Source organism: Agelaius phoeniceus, chromosome Z (assembly GCF_051311805.1).
Source record: "Agelaius phoeniceus isolate bAgePho1 chromosome Z, bAgePho1.hap1, whole genome shotgun sequence".
In the NCBI taxonomy this organism is placed as follows: Eukaryota; Metazoa; Chordata; class Aves; order Passeriformes; family Icteridae; genus Agelaius; species Agelaius phoeniceus.
In genome coordinates this window covers 71,321,763-71,348,392 of record NC_135303.1, presented here as the reverse complement: position 1 = coordinate 71,348,392, position 26,630 = coordinate 71,321,763, and the positions used below count along the sequence as shown (strand labels likewise).

At 37.8% G+C, this 26,630-nt stretch overlaps 1 protein-coding gene across 1 annotated transcript in view; it reads right to left on the bottom strand.

Annotated features, from left to right (window-relative positions):
- Positions 1 to 26,116, bottom strand: part of JMY (junction mediating and regulatory protein, p53 cofactor) — a 65,392-nt gene extending 39,276 nt beyond the window's left edge. The window contains exons 1-2 of the mRNA XM_054652855.2: positions 24,937 to 26,116; positions 8,134 to 8,307 (exon numbers count right to left, since the gene is read on the bottom strand). Of these exons, the coding sequence (XP_054508830.2) occupies positions 8,134 to 8,307; positions 24,937 to 25,776 (1,014 nt within the window). The 5' untranslated portion in view covers positions 25,777 to 26,116. The remainder of the gene's footprint in view (positions 1 to 8,133; positions 8,308 to 24,936) is intronic.
- Between the last annotated feature and the right edge of the window lie 514 nt (positions 26,117 to 26,630).

The following is a 26,630-nucleotide window of genomic DNA, read 5'->3' as shown; positions in this document are numbered from 1 at the left end:
TTTCTGGACAATGGACAAGATTGACAGAAGTAAGACTTGGCCCAGGCCATGTAATAACTTAGGCAGGTATATGTCACATCTCTCCAGCTCCCTTTCTTATTCTTCTCCTGGATGGACTTGTAAGAGGTAGAAAAGGAGAAAAATGTGACATGTAACAGCAGCTCAGTTAGTCATAAGAACAAAAAAAAGTAAGCTGAGTGAGTAGTGCAGATGACAGTGGCAAAACACAAAATGGAAATGGCTTTATACATGAAAGCATGTTTCAGATCAAAGGCTCAGCTATCTGCCTTCTCCAAGAGGTCAAACAAGTAAGTCCAACCACTGCCTGCTAGACATAGCAGCCAGAAAACATGCATTTCAGCATCTAGTCAGAGACTTCTCAAAGTTAGTCCTACTAACTTTTTTGTTGTTGTTGTTTTTAATTTAACTGTGCTCCCAGCTGTTAACACAAACCCAACACTATTTCCCCAAATAAGTTATAATTCTGTACATACAGCTCTAAATATATTAGGTGAAAGCATTCTGCTTTGAAAAGGGCTTCACAGTTTTACCCTAAGGAATATGGACATGGACTTCAGTATTAATACATAAAAACCCATTTAGTTTGCATGGTCTAGATTCCTCAAAATATCTGGCACCTAGGACTAAAATACAAACTGCAGGAGTTTTGATTAACTTAAAACACAGGAGAACAACATATACAATTCAGTCAAGACTGTAAAGGAAGCAACAAACCAAAAGGTTACAAGATGTTAGGACATACAGAAAGAAGACTGAATAGTAATGTCATACTACTGTGAAGTGCAGGGGTCAATGTTTTTTCCAGAATGATGGAGAATGCTGAAAACCTAAAAAGTAGTCAGAAGAGAAAAATCATAGAAGATGTAGGTTAGGGCAAGCATAAGAGGAAAGACTGGGTTTATTTAACTGGTATTTTTTCCCAAGACACACAAGCATTTATGTTAAGAGGTACAGTGTTAAAAACACTAAGCTACAGTATTTTATACTGGAAATTGACAGAATTAAAGCTAAACAGTGTACCCAGCATTACACCTTCCTTACTCATTCATCTGTATAGCATAAAACCTTTCCACATACATTTCAGCTTCACTGACTGAGACCTAGACTAAAAGAGAGTTCACCTTCAAAAAGAAAGATTTTTCAGAAAATCTACTTTTAAGAAGACATATTCTTCTAGTTATTTGAAAATGCTATTTAAGCCAAGTTAATTCAAAGGCAAGTGGGCTTGAATGTTTCCAGACAGTTTTCAGTTTCTGTTTGTGCATGAAAATAACTGGATGGATTTTTAAATCTTCAGTTAAAAAAAACTTAATATATGCAATAGAAGAAATGTTAGGTGCATATGTCAAGAGTTTATCAAAATATGGTTGACAATTTTTATATACAGATATACTGAAAAAAGAGAAATAGCGAGAAAAGTATTAGCCAGAAAAAATCAGATTAAAGACATATAAATAGCCATGAACATAGATACTGAAAATAACTAACAACTAGCAAATAAAGTCTGATAAGTTTCAGTATGAGGTTAGAAAATATGATGAAAGCTTTTTACAGAAAGGGTTTTTTTAAGTATTGAAAAAGCACTACTGAAAAGAAGTACTAAAAAGTACTAGATTTCAAGTAATTAAGATATTTAGGTAAAAAATCTTTTTGTAAACTCTCAGCAAATTTTTCAACCTCTGAAGGCCTTTGGTCCCTCTCCTTGACCTCCACAGTTTGAATAACATTGCATCAAAGTCTCCTCCTTTTCCCTCTTTCCCTATCTCCAACACTGAAAAAAACACCAAAAAACAACAACACACATTTCTAGGGTTCACCCTCCTTGACTCTAATCCTCAGGGACACATAATTTAGAATTTTCTGCATGTTCACCAGCCTTTCCAAGTTCCATCAAGATGCCTTTTTGAACGGATACACTGATTCTGCATTTTTCTGCACTATTTCCTCCATTATTAATACCTGAGGAAAAAAAAATTAAGACAAGGTACAGATACATTGCTAACTACCAAATTCTTTTACAAGCCTGCTAAACTGATGGTTAATCTGAATCATTAATAGCCACTAATGATTCTCCTTTTGAACACACATATATTTAGTGTCCACAGTTCAACTGTGGAAATTACTGCCACAGAGCATGTAAGGTGTACTAAGAATGTGTTTCTGCCTTATTTGTAGGTTGTTTTAAAGCACCACAGGTTCATTGAGGTACCCCTATTTTCTATACTTTCTACCCCTTAACACTCACGATTTATATATCTTTCTGATCTTTGATAAATCACATGCCTTCCAAACTAAGGCAATCCAAATCCAATCTGGTCTAGCCCTGAGAATGCTTAATAGGAAAACACCATTACGCTCCATACTGTCAGTATTCTGATACTGTGGTATGTTTTTTGAGAGGAAGAAACTAAAACTCTGGCATTCAAGATGCAAATATACCATGAATGTACACCAAAGTATGATGTTTTCTACTTGGTGCTTGGCAAAAGCACCATTTTGCTGCATTTGGCAGCAAACTCAAGATAAATCTTATACATTTTTCCTCAAGAGTAGTAGTTAGTTAATTAGGTGTACATAAACACACATATCTGCTTTTGGAGGTTGTCATCAACCTTCTGCACATGCATTAATTTTTACTTATTGAAATTTCACCTACCATTTTATTATCCAAACCAGCTTTTTGTACTGCGACTTTTAAAAAACTAAACAATAAACCTTTCAGCATTCTAACATAATCAAATTTTTCTACAAGTCTTAGTAACCACTTTTATAGCTGAACACCTAGAGCAGTCTTGTACTCTACTCATTTTGCAGACAAGCAGATTTAACCAATCAGACACACACCACAGTTTTGTAGTCAGCTACCTCTTACCAGGACCTAAGTTTCATTAAATGATTTAGGGTACCAGCCTGCTTTCTATCAGATTGCCTCTTTGGAACAAGTTTCTTTTTGAGAAAGTCCATTAGGTCCTGACTTTAAATCAGCAAAATATTCTGTTCTGAGTTCATATAATAGTCTAGAGGATTTATAGTCCAGACTGTAAACAGAGACTGACATACAATCCTCTTGAATCAAACTATAAAGACAATTAGCATAATTCACCGCATTGCAGCATATTCTCAAACAAGCAAGCAGTAATTTCCCTGAAGTTTCTGACCATTTTGCATAAACTTAGATTTCTTCTCCAGTCTACAGGTTTTTCAAAAGCTATGTTTATTTAAGTATTATTCCTAATAATGCGAGGACATGCATTCAGCTGCAAATAGATTTTTTAAAAAGTTAAAAATCCTTTGATGTTTTACAGTTTCTCCAAAACATATTTATGTGATTAGAGACTTTTAAAACAAAATATTCTGTAAGTACTTTTAAAAGTAATTCTCTCAGTTTTGCCAGCTGTTCTCATCTCTAAATTTCTTTTGCCTTGAACTTGTTTCATACTTCATTAAACTATTTTTTAACCAAAATTTTACATATTCAATACAATGTAATTTATTTCTAAGTACTTAATTTTGCATAAATCAAAGTTAAATTAGTTATAAAGTTCACTACTGCAATTCACCACAATATATTAAACAAGGAATTCAAACATAGTTTGAGCTAGAGTTGTATTTTTAATATACCAGAATCTGCATAAGTGAGCTTGAGAGGGAAGCAAACTTTCAGACAGACTAATAAAAGATTTCAAAATTTTTAAAAGCAGGATGTTATGAATCATCAACATATATGCAGCTCTCATCTCAAGCCTCCAGTGATAGACTTCAATATTAATGTATCTGAAGTCATTAAAATCTCTTCACATTCATGTGAACTAACATGCAAGTAAAAATCATTAACACATAAGCAATGAAGCTACGAGTATGTTTAATATATTTAACATACAGTAAGTTTTCAATGTGCTCATTTCCTGGAGATGAGCTGAGATGTAATGGTGGCTCTAAGCTTTCACCCATAATGAGATATTATCAGTTTCCAGTTAAGCAAAACCAGCTCAACTCAGACCTTCAATAATGCATGTTTTGAAGTTTTGCTGGCATCTACATGTAGGTTGTGAAGCAATTTGTTACATTTTATCTTTAGTCCAATATCAAGGACATCCAAAAAACCCTCAAGCATGAAAAGAGAAGGCCTCCCACTGATTTCACTTGGCGCTTGAACAAACCCAGTGCCTATTCATCACGACTGAAATACTGTCCACAACTACAAGGCCATAAAAATTCTAAGTAGCAAGGTAGTTTCTTTGACTGCATGAAGACTGGTGAACACAGACGTACAGACAAAAAAGCCTTTGAGGTTTAGCCCATGAAGTAATTTTTTAAAATAAATTTTTTGTCTTTTCTAATTTACCAGATTTGGTATCCTGTATCAAAGAAACCTTCATGTCTTAGTCTTACGGGACTTAAAGCTTGATTACAGTAACCTACAGCCAACTATCAACCACAAGCTCATCGCTCCCTTACATACTTTCTGAAGAACACAGCGCTATATATGGAGGATCTCACAAAGTTTAGATTTAACTTTCTGAAATCAAAGGCACCAGAACAGAGGTACCTACTCTGATTTTTCCAAATTTCAGAAACACTTAGCATTTTTATTTCCAGATATTGATGACTACTACCTCCAACTTTTCTGCTATGGCAACGTGTGTTCTGCACACACAAAAAATAAGCATTTTTTCACAGGGAAATTATTTATTTTGATTAAGGAAAAATTTGTGGGCATAAATGTGAAACATTTTTAGAATCAAAAATTTAACACCCTTTCTTAGTTGCCAAGTAGTCTGATTCTTAGCAAAAAGAGTATCTTAAATTCCATTTAAAATTCAACATCAATGCTAGATTAATCTATGAACATTGTTTATCCTGTGGTTTTATGTTCACAGTTGCCTAACCAGTTCTTGGAAGAATATACAGAGAGCCCAAAACATGTAAAACAGCATTTGAGTATCAAGCCTCACTTGCCTGGTGCCTATATAATACACGACGAAATCAGAAAGAAAAGTTGAAATCAGAAGAAAAGGGCCAGTAATGCATAAAGTGAAATTACCATGCTAGAACTCACTGCTTGAATGTCTTTACCTATTATTACAACTAAACCAGCAACAGTCTGTAATTAAATCAGAAAATGCCTATACAAATCCAGCCCAGCTTTTATGCATATAAAAAAATATAATACTGTCTTCAATTCCTTTATTATGCCTTCTCCAGCATTCAGTGAGCATATGGACTGTTTGGTTGGCTTATAAATACAACTTTTCACATTTACCTTACAAAATACAGTCATACTAAGCACTGAGTATGTCTAGTAAGTGAATCTTTATTTTAATCTTGAAATGAGTTCAGACTTGCCTCTTTGATAGGCATTTCTCAATTTGATAATACTATTCATTACAAGTTGGCTTTTATTTCTGTGTCCCTCATAAAGGCCTTGGGGCAAGCAAGGTCGTTCCCATATCATACATACAAAGATTTAAGTCCAAAACACAGCTGTGCTTGTAATGCTCAGCTCTTGCAAGAATGCATGGTATCTGGTAAGCATCTTGACATGCGTGGAGGGAAGTCCCCATGGATTTGAGCAGCGCTTACATATAAAGAGCATTTATATAAACAAAACCAGGTTTCTGATGCTGGAAGCCCAAAAAAAGACAAGCATATCACTTACTGAACACATTGTTCTAGGATCCAATGACTAGCCCGTAATTAAGCAGAAATGCCATTAGAAGTTACTTTTCCACAGTGACACTTCATTTCATAATAACCCAGCTTTTTTCCTTTCATGATCTTATATCTTTTTCATCCTGCTTTTCAAATCCAGAAATATTTAATTACTTCACAGCTTTGACTCTTCACACACCTAAATGTTCCATCCTTTACACTAAATGAAGCAAAATACACCTGAAAAATGAGTGTACGATCAAAATATAAAATGAAACAAGATTCTATCATGTCTATAATGGGCAGCAGTAATCTACATTTCCAAGCTTCCACGTGGTTTCTAACCTTGTTATGAACTTTTATTCTGAGTTGGTTTTGTTTGTTGTTTGGTTTGGTTTGTTGTTTGGTGGGCTTTTTCCTCAAAGAAGGAATCTGGGTACAATACAGATGTCCCTCTCCAGTAAGCTTCCACTGAAGACAGAACTTTGTTTTTGTTTTTCCCTTGCCTCCTATAGGCTTGTCTCTTCCTTAAAATTTCACAGGAACAGCAGAAATTTAACACCATATGACATATATTCCAATTTTTATGTCCTGCTCCAAAATCAGAAAACACTCTTCCCAAAGATTACGGGTGATGTAATTAACTTCCTTCTAAACTCACTGCGAAAACTGACAAAATTAAGCTGATTAAAAAACTTAAAACCTTCCAAATTCTTAAAAAACCAAACCAAACAAAAACAACTTCCCTACAAATCAGAAACAGATACCTAATACAGAAGAGGTCTGAAACATTAAAGCCTGCCAGAAAAACATATGTAGCCAGTTAATACAAACCATTTCATGCACAAGTTCTATTTATAAAACATTTCTTCAACCCTAGCTACCCAGTATAATATATGTTTTGTCATCATAGATACAAGTACTGCTTTCTCTCAGACGATGAAAGGAAAAACAAGACATGGCATCTCTCTCTACTGCATGATACAGACAACCAAGTTTTTTAACTCAAAAATTGCCAAGTTAGGAAGAGAAAACAATGTAGCTTAGAAGAAATTATGTATTGACTAAAATAATTGACTAAAAACACATAATAAATTATGTGTTGACTAAAATAATCAACCACAGAACACACCTCTGAAGTTTATCAACATTAATCTTTCAGGAAGAATATTAAATAATGCATTTTAAAACCAGAATTCAAGAGATTACTGAGGTTTAAAAAAACCAAAACAGAGCAAAACACAATATAACTCTTAATATGTATATCTACTCATTGTAATATTTACTTTTCTTATTTGACAAAAGAACAAACAAATAATCTTTTTCTCTACTATAAATTCCAATAAAATGGGAATTATTTCACCATGCTTTGAAGAAAGCATATTAATAAATGAAGTGTTTATAGGCTTCAACTGTATCGTACGTCTGAAAAAAATACTCATGCCAATTCTCTGTGCAGTAACATCATTCAAGAGAAGAAAAAGCACTTTTAGTTAAAACATCATCATGTTAAGATGAAGTTCTTTTAAGACTGCTGATTTTTCTGAGAAATTATTTTAGGCTCACAACAATATGTCAAAATAAAACTAGTACATCATAAATCCTTTTGCCTCCCTCATTCTTTCTCAAAACCAGAAAGGAACACTATTTTTAAGCTGAAAACAGTAAAAAAATTGACTGAACAAGGTAAAAAAAAAAAAACTGAACAAGGTATCAAGCTGAGATAAAATGACATTTACAATACAGATAAAATGAAATAAAATTTTAGCTTAGAATCAGAAGGCTGTAGTCTTAATAATCTGCATAGGAACTAATAGTTTTACCAAAAGTACATCCAAGATGCAATAAAGATAACATTTGTTAGTTCTGGCTAAGCATTCAAGATTAGAATTACTTTCAAATATAACAAACATACTCATTCCAGATCAAATTTACAAAACGCAGTATTCTTCAGATGGCTTTTTTAGCTCTTAGGAGAATATACTGTCCGAGTGTTACAACAAATGATGTATTTTAATTTATGTTCCATGAGTTTAAGTCTTTTGCAACATCAGAAAAAAAGCTACTGACTTTTCACAGTTCACCAGATTACACAAAAAATTACTTTTCATTTTAGTTTCCTGAAATAAACTTCTAGAATATACAATAGCATAAATACTGCACATCTCTTTGTATTTTATATATTACTCAATATTCCCAACCACAAAATTTTAAGTTTGACCTATTTAATTCAGCCATGCATTTGAAGGGTAAGACAGCAAGATAAACAGGTGGTGTTCAGCTACATATGTCAGACGTTCTCACTCATCAAAAACACTCATCTTAGTGAAGAGCCCAGAAAAATAGGGTCAGCATCGAGTGGAAAAATATCACTTCATAAACTGCATAACAGAACTAGTAAACAGGAACTAAAAAGCAGAACTTCCCAAATAATAAGCATCTCAGTTGCTTTTACCCTACCTTTATCTGCTGTCTTCTAAGCATCGCAAGTTCCCTCATATCTCGGAATGGTTGCAGTAAGTACTGGTAGAGCTCTGTGGTGGCTTCTGCAAGATTACTGTAGGCTTCATCTTCCATTTGGTACAGTTCAAGGAGCTCTACCATACTTTCTGTATTCTTATGTTTTTCCAGAAGCTGCAGAAAAAGTACAAGTTTTAATGAAAATATTGGAACATTGCTGATAAAAGTGAAAGCAATTTAAAAAACTTTTTTAGCCTATCCTTTTGTATCATCTTCCCCTTCCCACAAAATCACCAGACAAATAAACAAAACAATCTTAGTCCCCAAAACACATCTTCAATTCAGCCAATTAAGTATGAGAACATCTCTGATAACCTTAACTGAGCAACACTCAGACTGATTTTTTAATTTCCAAAGATTTCTGGAAGGTAATGAATATGACCACAAAGAAAACAGAAAAAGCAACTTAGCATAACAATTTATAATGTAGTGTTCAGGTATGCTACTTCAGACACTTCCCACTTCTGGGTAACAGAGCAGGGGAAACTGAGTGATAGACAAGGAGACAGAAAGAGAAGTTGCATTTTCAACTTTCTAAATTTTTGAGAATTTTTGGTGTTTGGGTTTTGCGGTTTTCTGTCAGTCTGTTCTTTGGATACACACAGCCCCCATTTCATCAGTGTGGCCTCAGACAGAGAGCAACCCATATGAAACAAAACTTCCTAGAAAGTTCAATCACAAAACTTCAAATGTATGAACCTTTCATTCATTTTATTTTTACAACAGGAATTACCTAAGCATTCTAACCTTTAAAAAATACTTAGATGCTAATCTAAAACAACTTTAATTCATATAAGAAAATACAACATCAAAGTCTGTCTGTTCTATCTTTTTGTTCTTATGAAGCAGACAATTCACTTGTACAAACTAGCTACGATGTATGATTTTTTTTATTGTATATGCTCATTTTGCATCTATTTTGAGCATTTGCCTGAGCAGACTTCACATAGTGCTGGAAACCTTTCACCATGTCTAATAAAAAATGTTTACTTGTTTAATAAAAACTAATCTCATACAGACATGTGGAGTAGTTAATGTATTTACGAAGACAAGATTATCTGAAATTAATTTCCCTCTTATATAATTTTCTAAGTCAAAGTCTCTTGCCCTTTATATTATCATCTCAAAAGCATATATTCACAGTCCAAGTTTATTTAAACTTAGAGATTAGTAACACTGTGGCGTAAATACATCCTATTTTCTATCTGTTCATTGAAGTTGACTGCGAAGCCATCCATGAAATCCCTCTCTATAGTGAACTGTGTTTCAGTTACCAGAATGGGTATGAAAAATGTCTTTCTTTGTAATGGAAAGTTTGTTTTAGAACATCTCTGTAGCTCTACCTTTGAAGCACTAAAGAAGGTTGGAGAGAGGGTGCAGAGCAGAATGCAGAGATGCTTGTAGCGGCTCTATTTATACGTTCACCATTAAAGTAACAGATTCCACAAGAAGACAGGAAAAGCTTTCACTTATTAAGGTTTAGCAGAGAAGAAAGGTCTGGGAAAGAGGATATAAAACACATGTGAGAATCCTCACAAGGAGGAAACTTCAGCACAAAGCAAACTGCTTTGTTACCTAAACCATTTCACACAGACAATTGCTCCTATCACAAAGTCATTGCCTATGCTCTTCTGCTCTTCCAGTAGCACACAGCATTTTGTAGCATTTGAGTTCTCACTGAGAACAAGCCTTTGGGCTTGCAGTCTGTAAGACTAACACTTTATTAACTTTCAGTTTTAGACACACATAACATAACCTGAAACTATAGAAACCCAGATACTCTTGGATTCATGCCTTAAGTCCCTATGGAATAGTCTCACACTATTCCAACTCACTATTTGTTTCAACCATCTAGTCTAAAAATGCACCATCTTCCTCAGCTCCACTTCACGCCACTAGGGCCTAAAAGCAGAGTTGCCATATACCAGCTTTCTCCTACTTTCCCCGAGCACAACCAGAAACCCCTCTCTCAGTCCCAAAGCTATAATTAGACTTCCATCAAGCTACTAAATCTTTCCTCTCAAGCCACCCATTGCACAAAGGAGAAACTCTACCAGTACATGACAGTTTCCTTTTAGTTGCTTAGGCTATTAGTATCTTACTATTAAATAAATTTACACCTCTGTTTCATTGTGAAACACTACTACTCCACTAGGATACAAATTCTAGAGGGCAACAAAAAATGACAATTCAAGAAAATGAGCTTCCATTCTTCATCCCTAAGGCAACGATGCAAGCAGAATCCTATTACTAATGAGGGCTTTCTGAATGAAAATGGTAACAAAATTTTGTCTATTCAGCAGTTCCAAAAAAACATGTAAGAAAAATTACTTAGAAACCAAAGAGTATAATCTTATTTGGTTTAATGCAAAGATCAATGAGCTATTCAATAGGGGTATTCTTCAATTCTTCAAAACAAATAGGAAAGTTATCAGCCTGAGAGTACTTGTTACATACAGTCTCATTACACCCATCCATCTATTCACGCCCTATTTTCATGAGAAACACTAACCTTGGACATAAAGCTTGAATACTGTGTTCAGCTTTGGAACCATCATTACAAGAAAAGCACTAAGGTGCCTTTCATGGAACTGGTGAATTGTCTAGAGAATAAGTTTTACAAGATTAGCCTAAATAAATCAAAATATCGGACTCCTGATTAAAAATAGCTGCTCGTCCTATCAGCAACCAAGGAACCAGGAAGCAGAAAAACTATAGTGCCCTATTGCAATGTGTCCTTCCCCAAGAGAAGAGAGAGGGAGGGAAAGACCTACAAAAACCTAAATGGGATTTCTAGATACAGCACTTCTCAAAATGGTACAGTAGCTTACTTAAAACCCACTTGAAGAGGTGTATTTAAGCAAATATCCAATCTTCCCCAAGAAGAGTAGATCAGCTTCTACTGAAGCTTCTACTATAGTTAGTTCATACCGTTCAGGAAAGTCACCTGAACTGTATGAACTAACTATAAAAGACAACTCTAAGTTTATTAAAAAAAGAGAAAAAAGACAGTGTAGCTATACAGCACTTGGAAATACCATTGCCAACCCTCTTCCCTAATCTTGCCTAATGCAAATGTAGAGCTTGTCTTACTGGTGACTGGTTTTTTTAAATTTTTTTTTTTTTTTTTAGCTGTGTGGGGATCCATCTCTTCTTCCATGTAACAAGTGACAGGACAAGAGGAAACAACCTCAAATTGTGCCAGGTTTAGATTGGATAGTAGAAGAATTTTTTCACAGAAAGAACTGTCAAGCACTGAAGCAGGCTGTGCAGCAAAGTGGCTCAGTCATCAGCCCTGGGGGTATTTAAAGGATGCACAGATGTAGCTCTTAGGGGCATGGTTTAGTGGCGGGCTTGGCAGCTCTACATTAATGGTTGGACCTGATGATTTTAAAGGTCTTCTCTGACCTAAATGATTCTGTATAAGTGGTTTAAAGGAATACAGAACTATTCTCTCTCACATTTTGGAACTGGAGTGCTTACCAACCACCAAGGCTTCAACAGTCCGGGCTGGTATGAAAAGAAGACCAATTAGCTTTGATTCTACTTTCATATGGAGGCTTTTAACCCTGATGAAGAGTCCAGGTGCTTCACTGCCACCAGTATGGAAGGGGCACTGACACAGGAAACAGATGGTGTAAAACTGGCTGCACAGAGCACCTCCCATTATAACGCAGTCTGATGGAGCTTTCCTGCTCCAGATCAAAGCAAGCTAAAGCCTTTTTTTTTTAGCTGGCTGCTATCCAGATAGTATTCAGACAACTAGATACCTGGGATGCTGGGACTAGCACAGAATTGATGTCATAATGAAAACCACACCCTCCATAGACCCACAGACAGTTTGATTCTGTTTGCTGACATTTTCACACAGGCAGTACTAAATGAGTACCTAGCCAAGTGTCTAGACCAACTCAGAATATTAAAGCCAGGCAGTTTTCAAGGTGTTGGCATAAAACACACTAACAATTTTTGTGGCATGTTTTATGCCCCAGTGAACACTAGTTCTCAGCACAGACATTCAGTGTTACTGCTCATTGACTTCAACAGTCTCAGTATGAATTTTTGGCTTTCACAGTTTTTTTAATTACATTATTTAAAGAAGTGGGTGGAGGAGAGCAGAGTAACATCCTGTACAGGCCTGACTAGCTCTATACCCATTGAATGCTGCATTTATTTTAAGAATCATGTTTCACAGATGTTACATTGTTCACAACTAAATGAATCCATATATTTTAGGCAACTATTATGCAGATACACTCTAACCAGCAGGAAACACTTTTTTTTTTTAAATTTAACAGTACATATATTTGAACTATATAACAAAGATTTTTTCTGTATTTTTTATTTTGTTCAAAAAGCTTTAAAAGCATTACAACAGACAGTGTAATTATGTGCAGGTTAACCTCAACTGGGTGCATAATCCAAAGTTTAATTTGATCATAGAAGAGTCAAGTCTTACATTTCCTTTGCTAATACTCCCAAAACTTTCCCTGTTACTCCTATTTTTTGGCGTATTTTATAAAAACATTGCAATATGACACATAAGCATTTTTAGATAAAATCAGTCATAAAGATATTTTTTCAGTATCTTCTTAAATTCCTTCATACTTCAGAAGTAACTACAGAACACCCTATTTTTCTATTAATTTAGGCTGTCAGAAGCCAGACAGTATTACCTGCCATTTCCAAGAAGAGTTCTAAAGACTCAAATTGAAGCATATTCAGTTTCACAGGCAGAACCACAGATAGCTGGTGTCAGAGAGGTACAGTACTGCAGGTAAGAGTCGTTTTAGATACTCCATCCTTTGCCCAGAGAACAGCATTCCTAGGAGTAAAATACTCAAGCCTCCTGATGATGCACTGGCAATAGTCCGCAACGACGTTCAGACAATGAGTTATAAAGAAGTAAAGCTAGAGAACACATAAAATCTGTATGCAAAATTCTAGCGACTGGACTTAGAAGGCAACTTTTTTTTTTTGCATAGCACATGTTTAGAACTGTTTCTCTTTAACCAAAAAAAAAAGAAATTGTTGTTAAAAGCAAATATACTCCTACGTGTCCTGACAATAAGCAGAAGACTCAATTACATGAAATCTTTACGACAGGCAAACTGCTTTTCTCACTTTACAAACATGTGGTCCTGTACTTAAATGTCACCCATCACAGTTAAGAGATTAAGACTTGCCAGGATATCCAGCTGTTTGCATGATTGCATTGCCATCAATAATCCTTACCTTTGTGGTAAAAAAAGATCAGCTGCATTACTATAGCAGTAACAGACCAAAGCCAGACTCTCCCACACAGATCTAAAGTACATTTTACTGCTAGGGCAGAAATCATCTAAGAGAACACAAAATCTAGATAGAGAGGGAGGATGTCATAAATAAATTAGTTAATACTGACTAGCATGGGAAGTGCTGGATCCAGCACTACATCTGTCTAGCCTTCTAAGATTTAAAAAAGATAAAAACAAGTGAATTCTATAGTAACTTTTTTGGAAACAACACAGCAACTGACCACCTACTGAGTGCACAAAAATTGTCCATTTTTTTTCAAAAAGGCTTCTGAAGACAGAGAATTGAAGTGTATGCTAATGCACTGCCAAGGTTATTGCCTGGATTTGGGTAGTTTTTAAAATGGCTGTTTAAAGAAGAGCTGAGCTAATTCAACTAATTAAACTAAAAGCACAGATAAAACATACATAGCAAACAAGTTCAAAGTCCACATGTGTTGAAAAAACGGAACAGCAAACAAGAAAACCCAACAAAGATATTGGAAAGCAAAACACGGGGTGTTTAAAGCACAAGAAATAAAGAATACTTGCCTAAGATGTGTCATCTAGGCCTGTTAAGAGCTACTAATACAAAATGAACCACATCATTCCCCTTTAAACACTACTTAAAACAGTCCTTTACCTGTACACAGTAAGCCTAGGACCCCAGTACATGTGTGTAGAGGTGTTCCAGGTGGATGGAAAAGGTTTTGTACTGGGGGACTACAGAAGTGGCATCTGTGAGAAGATGCCAGAATCATCCCCCATGTCCAACAGAGCTAAAGCCAGTGAGCTCCAAGATGGTCCCACCAATGGCCAAGGCCAAATCCATCAGCAACCACACTAGCACCATAGTAGGGATTATGCATTTAAGATGAGGAAAGAGTGCTGGCACAACAACTGCAGCACAAGAGAGGAGCAAGAACAGGTGAGAGGAATAACTTTGTACATATTAAGGTCAGTGAAGAAGAATCTGCGGGAGGTTCTCCAAGCACCTGTGTAGAGATATCCTTGCAGCCTGTGGAAGACCCCTCCACTGGAACAGATGGACGGCCCCTGAAGTAATTTCACAGAGAGCCCATGCTGGAGCAGGCTCCTGACAACCTGTGGCCTCAAGGACAAGGGAGCCCACACTGGAGACGTTTTCTGATAGGACCCCTATGATCTCATGGCGGACACTGGAGCACTTGGTTCCCCCCAAGGACTTCACCCAATGAGATGCACTTACACTGCCAGAAATCCATGGAGGTCTGTCTCCTGTGGGTGAGTCCCTATGTTAGAGCAGGGGAAAAACATGAAGAGGAAGGAGTGGTAAAGAAAACACATGATGAACTGACTACAACCCTCCTTCCCTATCCTCCTATGGTATCCAGGGAGAGCAGGTAGAGAAATCAGTAGGGAAGTTAAGCCCAAGGTGAAGGGAGGGGTGGTGTGAAGATGCTTTATGATTTGGTTTTATTTTTCACTATCAAAATTTGATCTATCAGCAATAGATTAAATTAATTTCCCCAAGCTGATTCTGTTTTGCCTGTGACAGTAACTGGTGAGTGATTTCTTCTTATCCTTACATCCTACATCCATCTTATCCTTACAACCCACATCATATTCTCACCCTACCCAGCTGAGGAGGGGAGTCAGAGCGGCTCTGGTGGCCACCTGATGTACAACAGCGACCCAGTGCAAGAGCACACCCCAGGAGTTTATGACCAGCACAGATTGCTTGGCCACTTTTCACTCCTATCAGTGACTCTCCCTTATACACAGGTTACAGCTCCTGCACAGTAACAATTACCTTTGTCTAGCTCTTTTACACTGCCTACCAAAACGCACCTCATTTCAACATACTACCCGTAATACAACTCCAAACATAAAGAAAAGAGCTGAACTGAGTAAGAAAAACTGAAGCAGTACTTTAATGCAGCCAAGTGAGCCAAAACATTACTTCCATGTATGCATCATTACTGAACAATGCAACTTCTCTCCTCCCACATGGAATTCTAAATAGAAATCTCAGCAGAACTGTATGTACATATATATAACTTGTTGGAAAATCACAAGGCTCAGGCATAAAGCTCTCAGCTCTGACAACAATGTATGGCAAACGAGAGCTCTTCTGAAAGCTCAAAAGGGAAATGTCAACAACTAAAAACTGCTTTTTTAAGCTGGTACTAGTCTGGTCACCTTACCTTACTGTGTGATGTGGCTGTACAACTCCTTAGTCAGACTGCCATGTCAAATGAGTGTCTATAACTACGAGGTATTAGTTTGAATTCAGTATATTACTTGGATAGCCATAGATGAGCTACAGAAATCATAGCAAAGAAGGGCTAGCTGCATGGGAGCAGTCATGGGACAGGAATGGTAGGTTTTCCTTTTCCTGTTAGTAACACCGAAATAGGTATTTACATTGTAACACAATTTCATGAATGAAATAGATCTGTTTAGGTCAGTATTTCAGAGTTATTATGGTATTTTGGGACTCCTTTCCTTTGAAAAGGGGCAAAATAATTAAAAGATAAAGTCACTAATGAATCACTGGTTGGTTGGAACATGGTAACTCTGAACAAAAAGACTTCTAGGCAACACCTCACCCTGAAGGCTTGGCAAAGAACTTACTTTACACATATCCTAATGAGTTCTAAGTAATTTTTTTTTTATGCAGGTCAGAAGACTGAGAACAGACATTACATAAGTGTTCAGGCTGTGCCATAAAATACTTTAACTTTTGGTCCACAGACTGTCTTCTTCTATCCTTCTGAACTACGCTGTTAGTCAGGACAATATACTCAAGAGCATCAAAACTGACAATTATCTAAACAAACTAATTTTACATGAAACAAATACATTTAGTTAGCAGGTATTATAGTGCTAGTCTTAAAACCTTTCACATAACATTTGCCATGTCAGGACACAGGCCTAGTCAAATACTCACCTGCCATAAAGAGCAAATGTTCTTTTATGAAAACAAGGAAGAACATTTGATGGGAAGAAAAAAAAAAGGTACAATAATTTCACAGTGAAGTCAGCTCATGGGAATTAGATCAGCAGCACTGAATTAGTAGTATTAGCAGTTTTACAGTGCATTTGGCATGGTAGCGAATAATTCTCAAATGTCTGATAAGTCTACTGTTAGACTTATACAGACTGTTCTAAAAATCTATTTCAAAGCAGGAAAAGATTTACGACAATACCAGATTCTAAGTACTTGTGAGGGTGAATTTACTTTTTAAAGCTGACCCAATAGCTTGCACCCATTGAGAGAAGATTCCTCTTCCCATCTCCTCTTGCCTCTCTTCTTCCCAGTCTACTCCAGTTCCATGTTCCTTCTGCTCTCAGGTGCTCGATTCTCCACTTCACTGCCTTTAGTATTTCTCAGATCCTTCAACAAACTAACTCAGTGTCTGGCAAAAAACTACTTTGTGGTCTCTCTAGGAGTAATTTACTGAGGTTTATTGAGTTGAATCAGCATACTGAAAGGACAGAGAAGAAAAACAGGAAGGAACACAAAGCTGACATGGGGGAGGACAGAAAGCGATAGCATCCCCCCCTGTCAACACTAGCAAGATGATGATCCAGTTCTTCAGCTCCCTTCAACAACACAGATGATGAACCACCTTTAAGCCTGGGTGACAGATGAGAAGTAACTCAAATAGCCCTCTGTGAATTCTTTCAATGCTGGTAGAGCTCAGCCTCTATGGCACCTTATACTACAGTGCAATCATGGAAAGGCAGGCCTAAGGAAACAGCATTTTGCATCACTAAATGCAATTTTTAAAGCTTCCAAGCTGAAATAATAGGGATTTTACTTAAAAATTGAACACATCCAAAAAAAAAGCCCAGTAGAAACAACATATTTACAGTCCACTATTAAGAACAAAAGGCTAAATAAGATATGAAGAAAATCCTTAGATCCCATATCATGCATATTTTTCCTCCTACCTTAACAGCAAATACAGTAAATTACAAGCTACTAAATCGCTTTCATACCAGAACAGTATTTCAGGCAAAAGCAACTTCTATTAGCACCAGGGGAACACAGACTTGTATTCTGTGGTGCTAATTGTTTGAATTGGTTTTATTCCTGTTCTTAGGGGGAAATGAATGGGAGAGGATACTCAGTTTAAATGTTTAAGGGAAATAAAATCCATGTGTGATAAAGCAGCATGATAAAACACATTTGAAATTATACATACCATTTACCTACTCATTCAACTCCTCCAGAAGACCTCCAATATTGCAAGTAGTTTGTGATTTTTTAACCTCCTCCCATATATGATTTTTTTTTCTGAATTATATTACTCTGAAGTGACAAAATGCTACAATTTAAAATTTTGACATTTAATAATGAACAAGTAACACATTACTGAAGGCTAAAGAATTTGGAACCTGAAGTCACAGGGCTATTTACACTGTAGAACAATTACAAACTTAGAAACTTCTAGAACTAATCTACAGATTTTCCCCCTCAAAACTTTCACAACTTAATTAATACATTCAGATCTTTTTCATTTCTTCTTTTTCTTCTTCATTTTCTTAATATTTCCTTTCAAGAGATATAAAACACAGTGCTTTTTAAAGTTCAAGTTTCCTTTAAAAAAAAGCAAGCCATAATCAAAATTAGTTGTATTTTAAGCAAAGGGTCGAACTAGAAAACACAGTAAGGTTCCTCCTAACATAATAATCTATGATTCTAAATTATTGAAAATCTTTTACAACAACCTTTCCCTAAAGTAGCTCAAACAAGTCATGATGCAGTACTGTTTTGTGAAAAGTTGTGCTACTATTAATTTTAGATGACCCACATAAATCATCTAAAAGTCACCACAAACAAGTGCTAATTGATTATTTAAATAACATTTTTCAGAGAAAAAAAAAACCCAAACCCATCCAGTTCCTCACACTAATATCACAGCATTATTCCAAAAGGTCAGAACCAATTGCCACAAATACATTTTGGAAAGTATTGTAACAGTATATAAATACATAAAACAATCCAAATTTTTAATTAAGAAATCAGAAGTACTCAAGGTCCTTTAAAAAAAATTTCAATGTCTGCTGAATGACTGGAAGTGTTTTCTAAGACCTTTCCAGAAGCAAATCCTTAACAAAAAAAAGTCCACCAAGTGTTCAAATTTCTCTGAATGGGTAATGTTTGTCATTAGTAATCAAAAAGACTCACAGACATACATCTGATATTCCTACAAAAATACCACACCCGGAAAAGAATAGATAGAAAAGAAACTCAGACATAGGGTCTTACCACTGAAAGGTTTTGAATTGAAAGCAGTATCTGCCCAAGGTTTTGTAACTGGTGAGTGGTGTCATGAGGATATATCACCCATGTTCTATTTACATCTACAATGAATGGCTGCAGATGATCATGTCCAAAGCCTGGCTTGCCAGGGAAGCTGTCTTCTCATATATACATATATATATTGACTGATGCTCTGTATCCCTAGAATATAATTTTCCATCTCTTCCTGTCCTAGCTTCCTTCTCTCTCTCCCATATTTCTAATGACTAGGTTTTCATCTCTTGTAAAAATAGTTTGGCAGATATATCTTTAGCTGGACTGAGCCCTAAATTCTGCAGAAGTCCTCTCCAGTAACAGCAATATCCTGGTGCATTGCAATGCTATGTTTCTAATAATATTAAAAAATAAATGTAAAAGCACAGCCTCAAAACCAAAAAATGCAGTCATTTCCAAAAATCTCTGCTTCACAAAGCCTTCTTTAGGTTTGTGGTAGCAATATTTACATATGTAAAGCACAACAGTCCCTGACTATTTGTAAACAGTGTCTTGTCATGTTACAGAAACATAAAAAGATTAAACTATGACAGTGAATCTGCTTTCAAATTCAACACCTGCCTGGGTAAAAATACTATGCCAGCCAGAAAAGGAGAGAAAAAAAATGTTGCTGGTTTAAGAAAGCAGTTTTAAACAGCATTTACTTGAAGGAAGGGCATTCAATTGAAAACGAAGAAAATAATGGTAGGAAAAAATGAGAAAAAATACACAAGACAAAGGTAAGCACGAAGAAAGTACAACCCAATATAATCTCTAAAGGCTAAGAAATGAAGGAAGTTGTGAATACTGAGTAGCACAGTGGAGTACAGAACATATATTACACAGGTTGTTTGCACCTTTTCAAAATATTCTGTCATATGAAAATGCTTCAAATAGGTACCAACAATTTTAAACAAAAAACAGAGGAAAATTTATATCTAGGGAAACCAGGGGAATATCAAATTAAATGGTCTCAGCATGAGAGTACTCCCCCAAGTAATAGACATAAATGGTTCCCCAATCCCACTTTAGGCAGTTAAAAAGACCACATACTGCATTTCTTTTTTTTTTTTTTTTTTTCCTTTTTTTCTCTTCCAGGTATTTGGATAAGGAAATTGATTACTAGACTTGCAAGCTGCTGTCTTCAGGTCTAAAAATAAGGACCAGGGTTACTAATACCACTATATTGTACAGAATGCACCTCTACTTTTCATCTAGGATTTAAATTCTGTCAAGAATGATCTAATTTTTTAAGTCAAAGCCCTTTTCTTTGTGTACATATAAGTTTCCCATGTTTTGAAGAAAAGTACATTGTTTCAACCACTCTGACTTTCAGGTACAGCTGCATTGTCACCTTGCTCTAGCAAGCACCCAAGACCAGCTGGAGTATTAACACCTTGCAGGTGTCTCCAAAGGGCTTGGAGGCTACCTGCCTGTTCTACAGAGTTTACCCTACAGTTGCTGACATATTTTGGTCAGTACTAACTTACAGTACTAGTTCAACACTTAAACAGCTTATTTACAACGGATTTATAATCCAAACAGTGTTAGTGGAAACAAGTGTTAACTCTACAAATAATAAACGCAGAAAAAAGCATTCCAGCAAAACTAGCTTGGACTTCCCAAATGCCCAGCATTAGCCTTAACTGTGCTTTCCTCATATCAATAGGAAAAAAAATCCCCAGTATCTTATTTTAATCTTCTGTGCTCCCAATGTTAAATTCAAACTGGTGTTCTGTTCCCTCCTGAAACACCTTATGTGTCTTCTAAACCTAACTACTGCAGATCATATACAATATTAACTTATTCTTTCTTCTTGCATAGAAAGATGTTACATTGGTTTTGATGGAAACACTACTGTTGCTAACATTTTTTCCATGTTACTGGAACATGGAATACTTTTTTGTCATGTTTTATATTTACTTTTGCATTACCTTTGATTCTGATGTTGAAACTCTCTTTAAATCTTATTGTTTCTAGATGCAGATCACTGAACAGCAACCAGTCACCTCACTTTTGGAAAACTTCCACTTTTGTTATAGTGCCCCACTACCTACCATATAAACATTTATTTTAGAACTGAATGCATACAGCCAAAAACAATGAAATGAAATTCTTCTAGTTACTGAGACAACCCTGAATATTATTGATTACTAAATATTAGAACAGCTTCAACAAAACAAAATGTTATTGGACAATATATACCTTTTTTGATATAAACAGAAATGAGTGACAATATGGAAGAAGTACATGTTGATAAGTAACAAATGTAAAATTCCATTATATATATCTGAACCAATTCCTTCCCACTTTGCCTAATTTCACAAGCATATTTCATTCATTCAGAACAAAAAAACTTGCCTACTAAACACACAAAAGTAATTAAAAAAAAAAATCTGATTATGAAGGAAATAAAGTGACCATATAACTTTCCATCAAAAAATGCTACATTTTCTTCTCATACAAGTTGTTACTGTAACAAAATAGATTTATTTTTCCTTAGCCTTTCTAGTTCTTTGAATCAAAAGAAAATTAAACCAAGCAGAATTATTCTCATGCTTAGCAAATATATCACTATACAGGAGATGGAGATTATAAATAGCCATCACTTTCATGGCAGTCTAAAGTCAGCCACTGAAGAAAAGATGCTTTCAGAATTACTTCAGAATTTAATCAGGCACTTACAAGTGTTTGAACTTTCATATTAAAAAAAAATTTAAAAGAAGACACACAGCGTGGGGATACAAAAGAGTCTTTGTCTACCTGCAAGCACTGGAATTCATAGATTTTATAAAGCAAAAAGAAAACCAAAGCAAGGTTCTGACTAGTTTTATACCTGGCACTCAAGATCCTGTAGACTATCATCCAATAAATTTCACGCAACCATGGCTGTAGACCAAATTTTGGTCTACTAAGAGCTGTATGGAACAGGAACATTCCCAGAAGCTGATATTTCAAAGATGCTGAAGTAGACATTTAACATACAGATAGATTTCCCAAATAGTCAACCTGTTATGCAAGAGCACACAATGAAATATGTTTGGGGCATGACTAAGCCACCCATCCCTCCTAATCACAGTTTACACTAACATCATTTTTTATTCAGAAAAACATGACTACCTTCAGCCTTTTGAAAACACAGAATGGACAAAGAGATACAGCACCATTACCAATATTACTAAACTCACAGAAATTTACAAACATCTACACTTAATCTAGAAAAACTCTTCTCTATGTAGGAAGAACATAAACAGGCAACTGGCAGGACCAAGAGTACAGTGACAAACTTTTTATGCCTTTCTGACACAAAGTATAGTATTTTGGAAATACTGTCCAGGAAGCTGGAATCCCAAAAAAGGATTCAATGCTATACTCTCTGTTGAAATAATATCTTTTTATCTTTTAACTGAGTACCTGAAGGTTTTTTTCAACAGGTATAAACTTAATGAACAAGTTTTTACTTTAAATAAATTCCTCAACTATTTCAAAATTAATAAGTTTTATTTGAAAAAAAATAAAAGATGTGTTATTTCAAAAGTACAAATCAGGCAGAAGAAATTAATCCCAGGTCACATAGTTCCTCTACAACTATTGTACTTACTCATCTTGGATCTGTTTCTACTTGTAACATTCTTATGGTTTATTAAAGGCCTAAAATTTGAACTGAGATAAAAATTACTATTACAAAAAGCAGTGATTACTAACTGCTGTGAAAATAAACTGACTTGTGTGTTATTTATGGAAAGCAATGACTGTCCAAGCAGGAGATGCTAAAACAATGAACATGAGGTTTGCTTGCTCACTTAAGAATACAAATCAAGAGAAACTGCAAGCATTTCTCAAGTAATAGTCTAACTGCACAGAGGAATTTGTCCTAGAAAATATAAGAGATATATTAAATAACTATAAACTACAGAGGCACATTTTACAATGCTAAGTCAAGGTCTTGGGAGTTGCACAATTTTACATTAATGAAGACCCTTCACATTTCCTCCTAGATACCATTCTGGTTACCAATGCTTCTCAATCACTTCCTCTTTTCCCAAAAAATTCTTGTAAGAATTTGAAAAATTGTTTAAAATTCCTTGGATCCAACATTCCTGCTATTAGCAGAGAGAATTCCAGCACAGATGGAAAGGTAAAATGTGAGATAACCTACTGAATGCGTGTTTTTTCTTTAAAGTACATAAATCTTTACTTCAAAAATACCAAGCAGTGCCCATCATCCACTGCTTCATTTGCTTAGAATTGCAATGACAAGGAGCATCAGTATTTGCTTAAAAAAAGACATTTCCTGTAGACCAAGCAAACCCCTAACAGGTAAGGAAAAGAGAAACCTGAGAGCCAAGAGGGAAAGAGCAGGTCATTCCACTGGTTTCTTTTCTTAAACATGAACTACCCTTAATTAAAGAAGGATCGACTTACACAACTGACAAAAGTACAGCTGCATTGACTTTAGGTACACTACCAGACTGATTATCATGGGAAAGGAGGGTTGTACAGTAGTCAAATACATACGCAGGCTCTGCCATTTTACCTGCACCAAGTTCAGAACATTAACACAGAATAAAATTATGTAGCTTAGGAAACTAATTTATTTTTGCCAGTAGTACTGGCAAAATAGAAATTGAGATTCCCCAAGAAACAAGTAGCTCTTGCTCAGTAATTCTTAACTAGTATTTCCTCAAAAACACCATATCCCTCGAGTTATGTATCCAGCTCCCAAATTCCACGTGTTTAACACGAACTTCTCTATCCTGCACAGCTCCTTCTAAAAACTGATGAATTGAAGACTAAATCCAATTTAAGCATACACTCCCAAGCACTCACACAGTTTAAAAAACCACTGAAGAACAATGTTTTCATAGTCTGTGGACTAAAACTACTGCTGAATTTTATCAAAGTGATTTTTCTATGCTGAATTTTACCAAAAAAATTACCAATTGTAGACCATATAGCAAGATTTAATTCAGTCCTTTAAACAGACATAAAAAAAAAAAATCAAAATTATATACCCTAACACAACAGTTTGGAACTAAACTACCTGGCAATGCTATACTTGGATGTTCTTACAGTGATTACATCATGGATACTACAATTTTCTCATACTCTGTAACTCCTGTCACAAAGGAAAAGCTTGGCATGAATTCTATAGACTCAAAACTATGCCATCAGAGAGCAAGAGGATATACTCACACTCCATCAAGGAAAAAAAAAATCAACACCACACATTTTGCAAAAGAATATTGGCAGGATATACGTGGGTAGCTGAAGCAGCCAAACTTGACCTATATCCACAACAGAATTAAGATGATGTTGTAAAAATAAAGCACAGTGTAACCTGACTCATACTCATAGTCACACCTTGATAGATCCGGGTATATTCTGGACCAAGGCCACAAAACGCACAAAAATGAGTGTAAAAGTCTCATTTTATACCTGTGAAATCTGGGTCCTCATACAACACAGTCCATGAAGACCAATAAAGTAAAAATTCTCATACCCTGATGCTAGAAGTTAGTTAGACGGGCATCCTCAACTACTCTGTCTAGAACAGTATATAGTTTAAGAAAGACACGAAGTGTCCTGAAACACCCAAGTCTTGACAGACAATATCAATGGCAATACAGCAAATACCCACTAGGACCAGACAGCTTGTTTTTTTCTTTAAATTCCAACTCTAGGAACTTCTCAGCTGAACAAAAGTTGTACTTACTCCTTACTCCACTGGAGACCATAATCTTGCTATATAAATACCAGATTCAGCACCACTGTATGAACCTGGAATTTTCTGGTCTTAAATGCCTAAACTGTAGTATCAAAATAAACACCACATGTTGCTGCTCTCATTTAACAGAAAAAAATTCAGCCCCCAACACATCCTGGTGCAAGGCAACGCAAAAATAAAAATATGGGAGCAAGACCTTGCCAAATCCATCGGATATTTATTTACAAACATCCACATCTGATTGCACGGAAAAAAGTACTGAGCCACACACACTCCGATGAGTAGGGAAATCTGCACCTCCTTAAATCCTGACCCTAGGGACGTTGGAAAGGTTAAGCCCCATTTTTCTCACTAAGGAACAAGACAACAAGAACAAAAACGACTAAAAAAGATGGCACAGATTAAACTAAATGCGACACTAAAGAGGGAGCATCTGGACCACGCAGTAGCCTCACCTCCTGAATACGCCTGCGGGCCCTCTGGAGCACCTCCTCGTACCCCTTCTGTCGCAGCTCACTCAGACTCTCGTAATACTCTTCGGGGTCGTCGGTCTCGGTGAAGAGCACCTGCGAAAGGATCTTCCAGCCACAGGTATCCAAGCTGTGAATCAAGTAAACTTGCAGCTTGTAGCAGAGAGCGTCCATCTCCTGCTCGGATAGTTCCGGTGCTCCAAAAAGCACCGTCCACATGCCCGAGGGCTCCTCGGGGAAGGCAGGCAGGTAGGGCTCCAGCTCCGAGTTCACCGAGCACAGCTGCTGGTGCACGGCCCGCAAGTCTTGGAAGGAGAACAGGCCGGCCCAGCTGCACTCCTCCCCCGCCGGCTCCGCGTCGGGAGCGCTCAACTCGCTCGCCCGAGGCGGCGAGGGCGGCAGCGACAGCGCGGCGGCCACGTCCTCCTTCCCCAGCTCCAGCACTTCGATCTCCTCGGCGGCACCTGCCGCCTCCGGGCCGCGCTGCGGCCTCCGCGCCGGGCTGCCCTTGGGGCGCAGCGGGCTCTTGGGTAGCGCCTCGGCCCGGGCATGGGCGCAGCCCCGGGGCGGCCCCGGGTCCCTGCGCACCGCGGGGCCGGCAGCCTTGGGGACGGCTCCGGTCTCGGGGCCGCCGCGGCGCAGCTCACGGGAGCCGCTGCGCTGGCGCTGCGCCGTGCGGTTGTGGCAGGTGATGGCGAACTTGCCCTCGATCTCGTTCCAGGCCACGATGAAGGCGAACTTGTGCTTCTCCCGCTCCTGGAAGGCGTGCGGCCTGACGGCCACCCAGTCGGCCTCCAGCGTCTCCTCCAAGGCGAAGGCGGACATGGCGCTGCGCGACTCCGCACACGGGCACACGCCGCCCACCCTCCGCGCTCCCGTCCCGTCAGCTGCTCCGCAGCCCCGCACCGCCTTACCGCCCACCACCAGCCATCTTAGCGGCCAGGGTACAAGGGGGAGGGTGCGCTGCTTCCCCACCGGAGCGACGAGGGAGGAATGGCGGACGGGAATCGCCTCCTCCGCTCCCCGCGCGGGTCCCGCCGGTCACCAACGCGGACAATGCGCGGCGCCCCCGCGCAAGCACCGCGCGCGCGTCACGTGGGGCGGGATCTGTTTACAAGCGGCGGCGCTGCGGCAACTCCGCGCTGGCCCCGCCCCCCGCGCGGCCTGCGGCAGCCCCGCCCTCCGCAACGCCTTCCCCCATTGGCGGAGAGGGGCGGGCGGAGCCTCGCGCCCCGGCCGCGCCGCGGAGCCGCCACGCTCGCTCTACCTCGGTGGGCGTGGTAGGGCGACGCTCCGCCCCTTCGCTAGGAGCCCCGACGCGGCTGCTCGGTCGCCCTCGCGCTGCGCCGTGCGGAGGGGCCGCTAGGGGGCGGGGAGAGGGAGGCGGCGGCGGGAGGGAGTGGTTCGGTGGCAGTTGTGTGCGTTATTTCTGACTGGCGATTGAAGCAAAATACTTCAAAGATCAGCTGTCGGGAGCGCCTAGCGGCACAGCCGTGCAACAGGAGCTTGCACTCCTGTTTAGTCTGCAATAGAGTGCAGCTCCTGTGAGGAATCCTGGCGACAAGGGCATGTTCCGAAATAGCTGTATTGAGGCAGTTGCATACTTTATAACTGAAGGAAACTGCACTGAGACCTGGCCTTTTGTGCTCACACCTTGGGAATTTTCAGTGTCTTTAGTG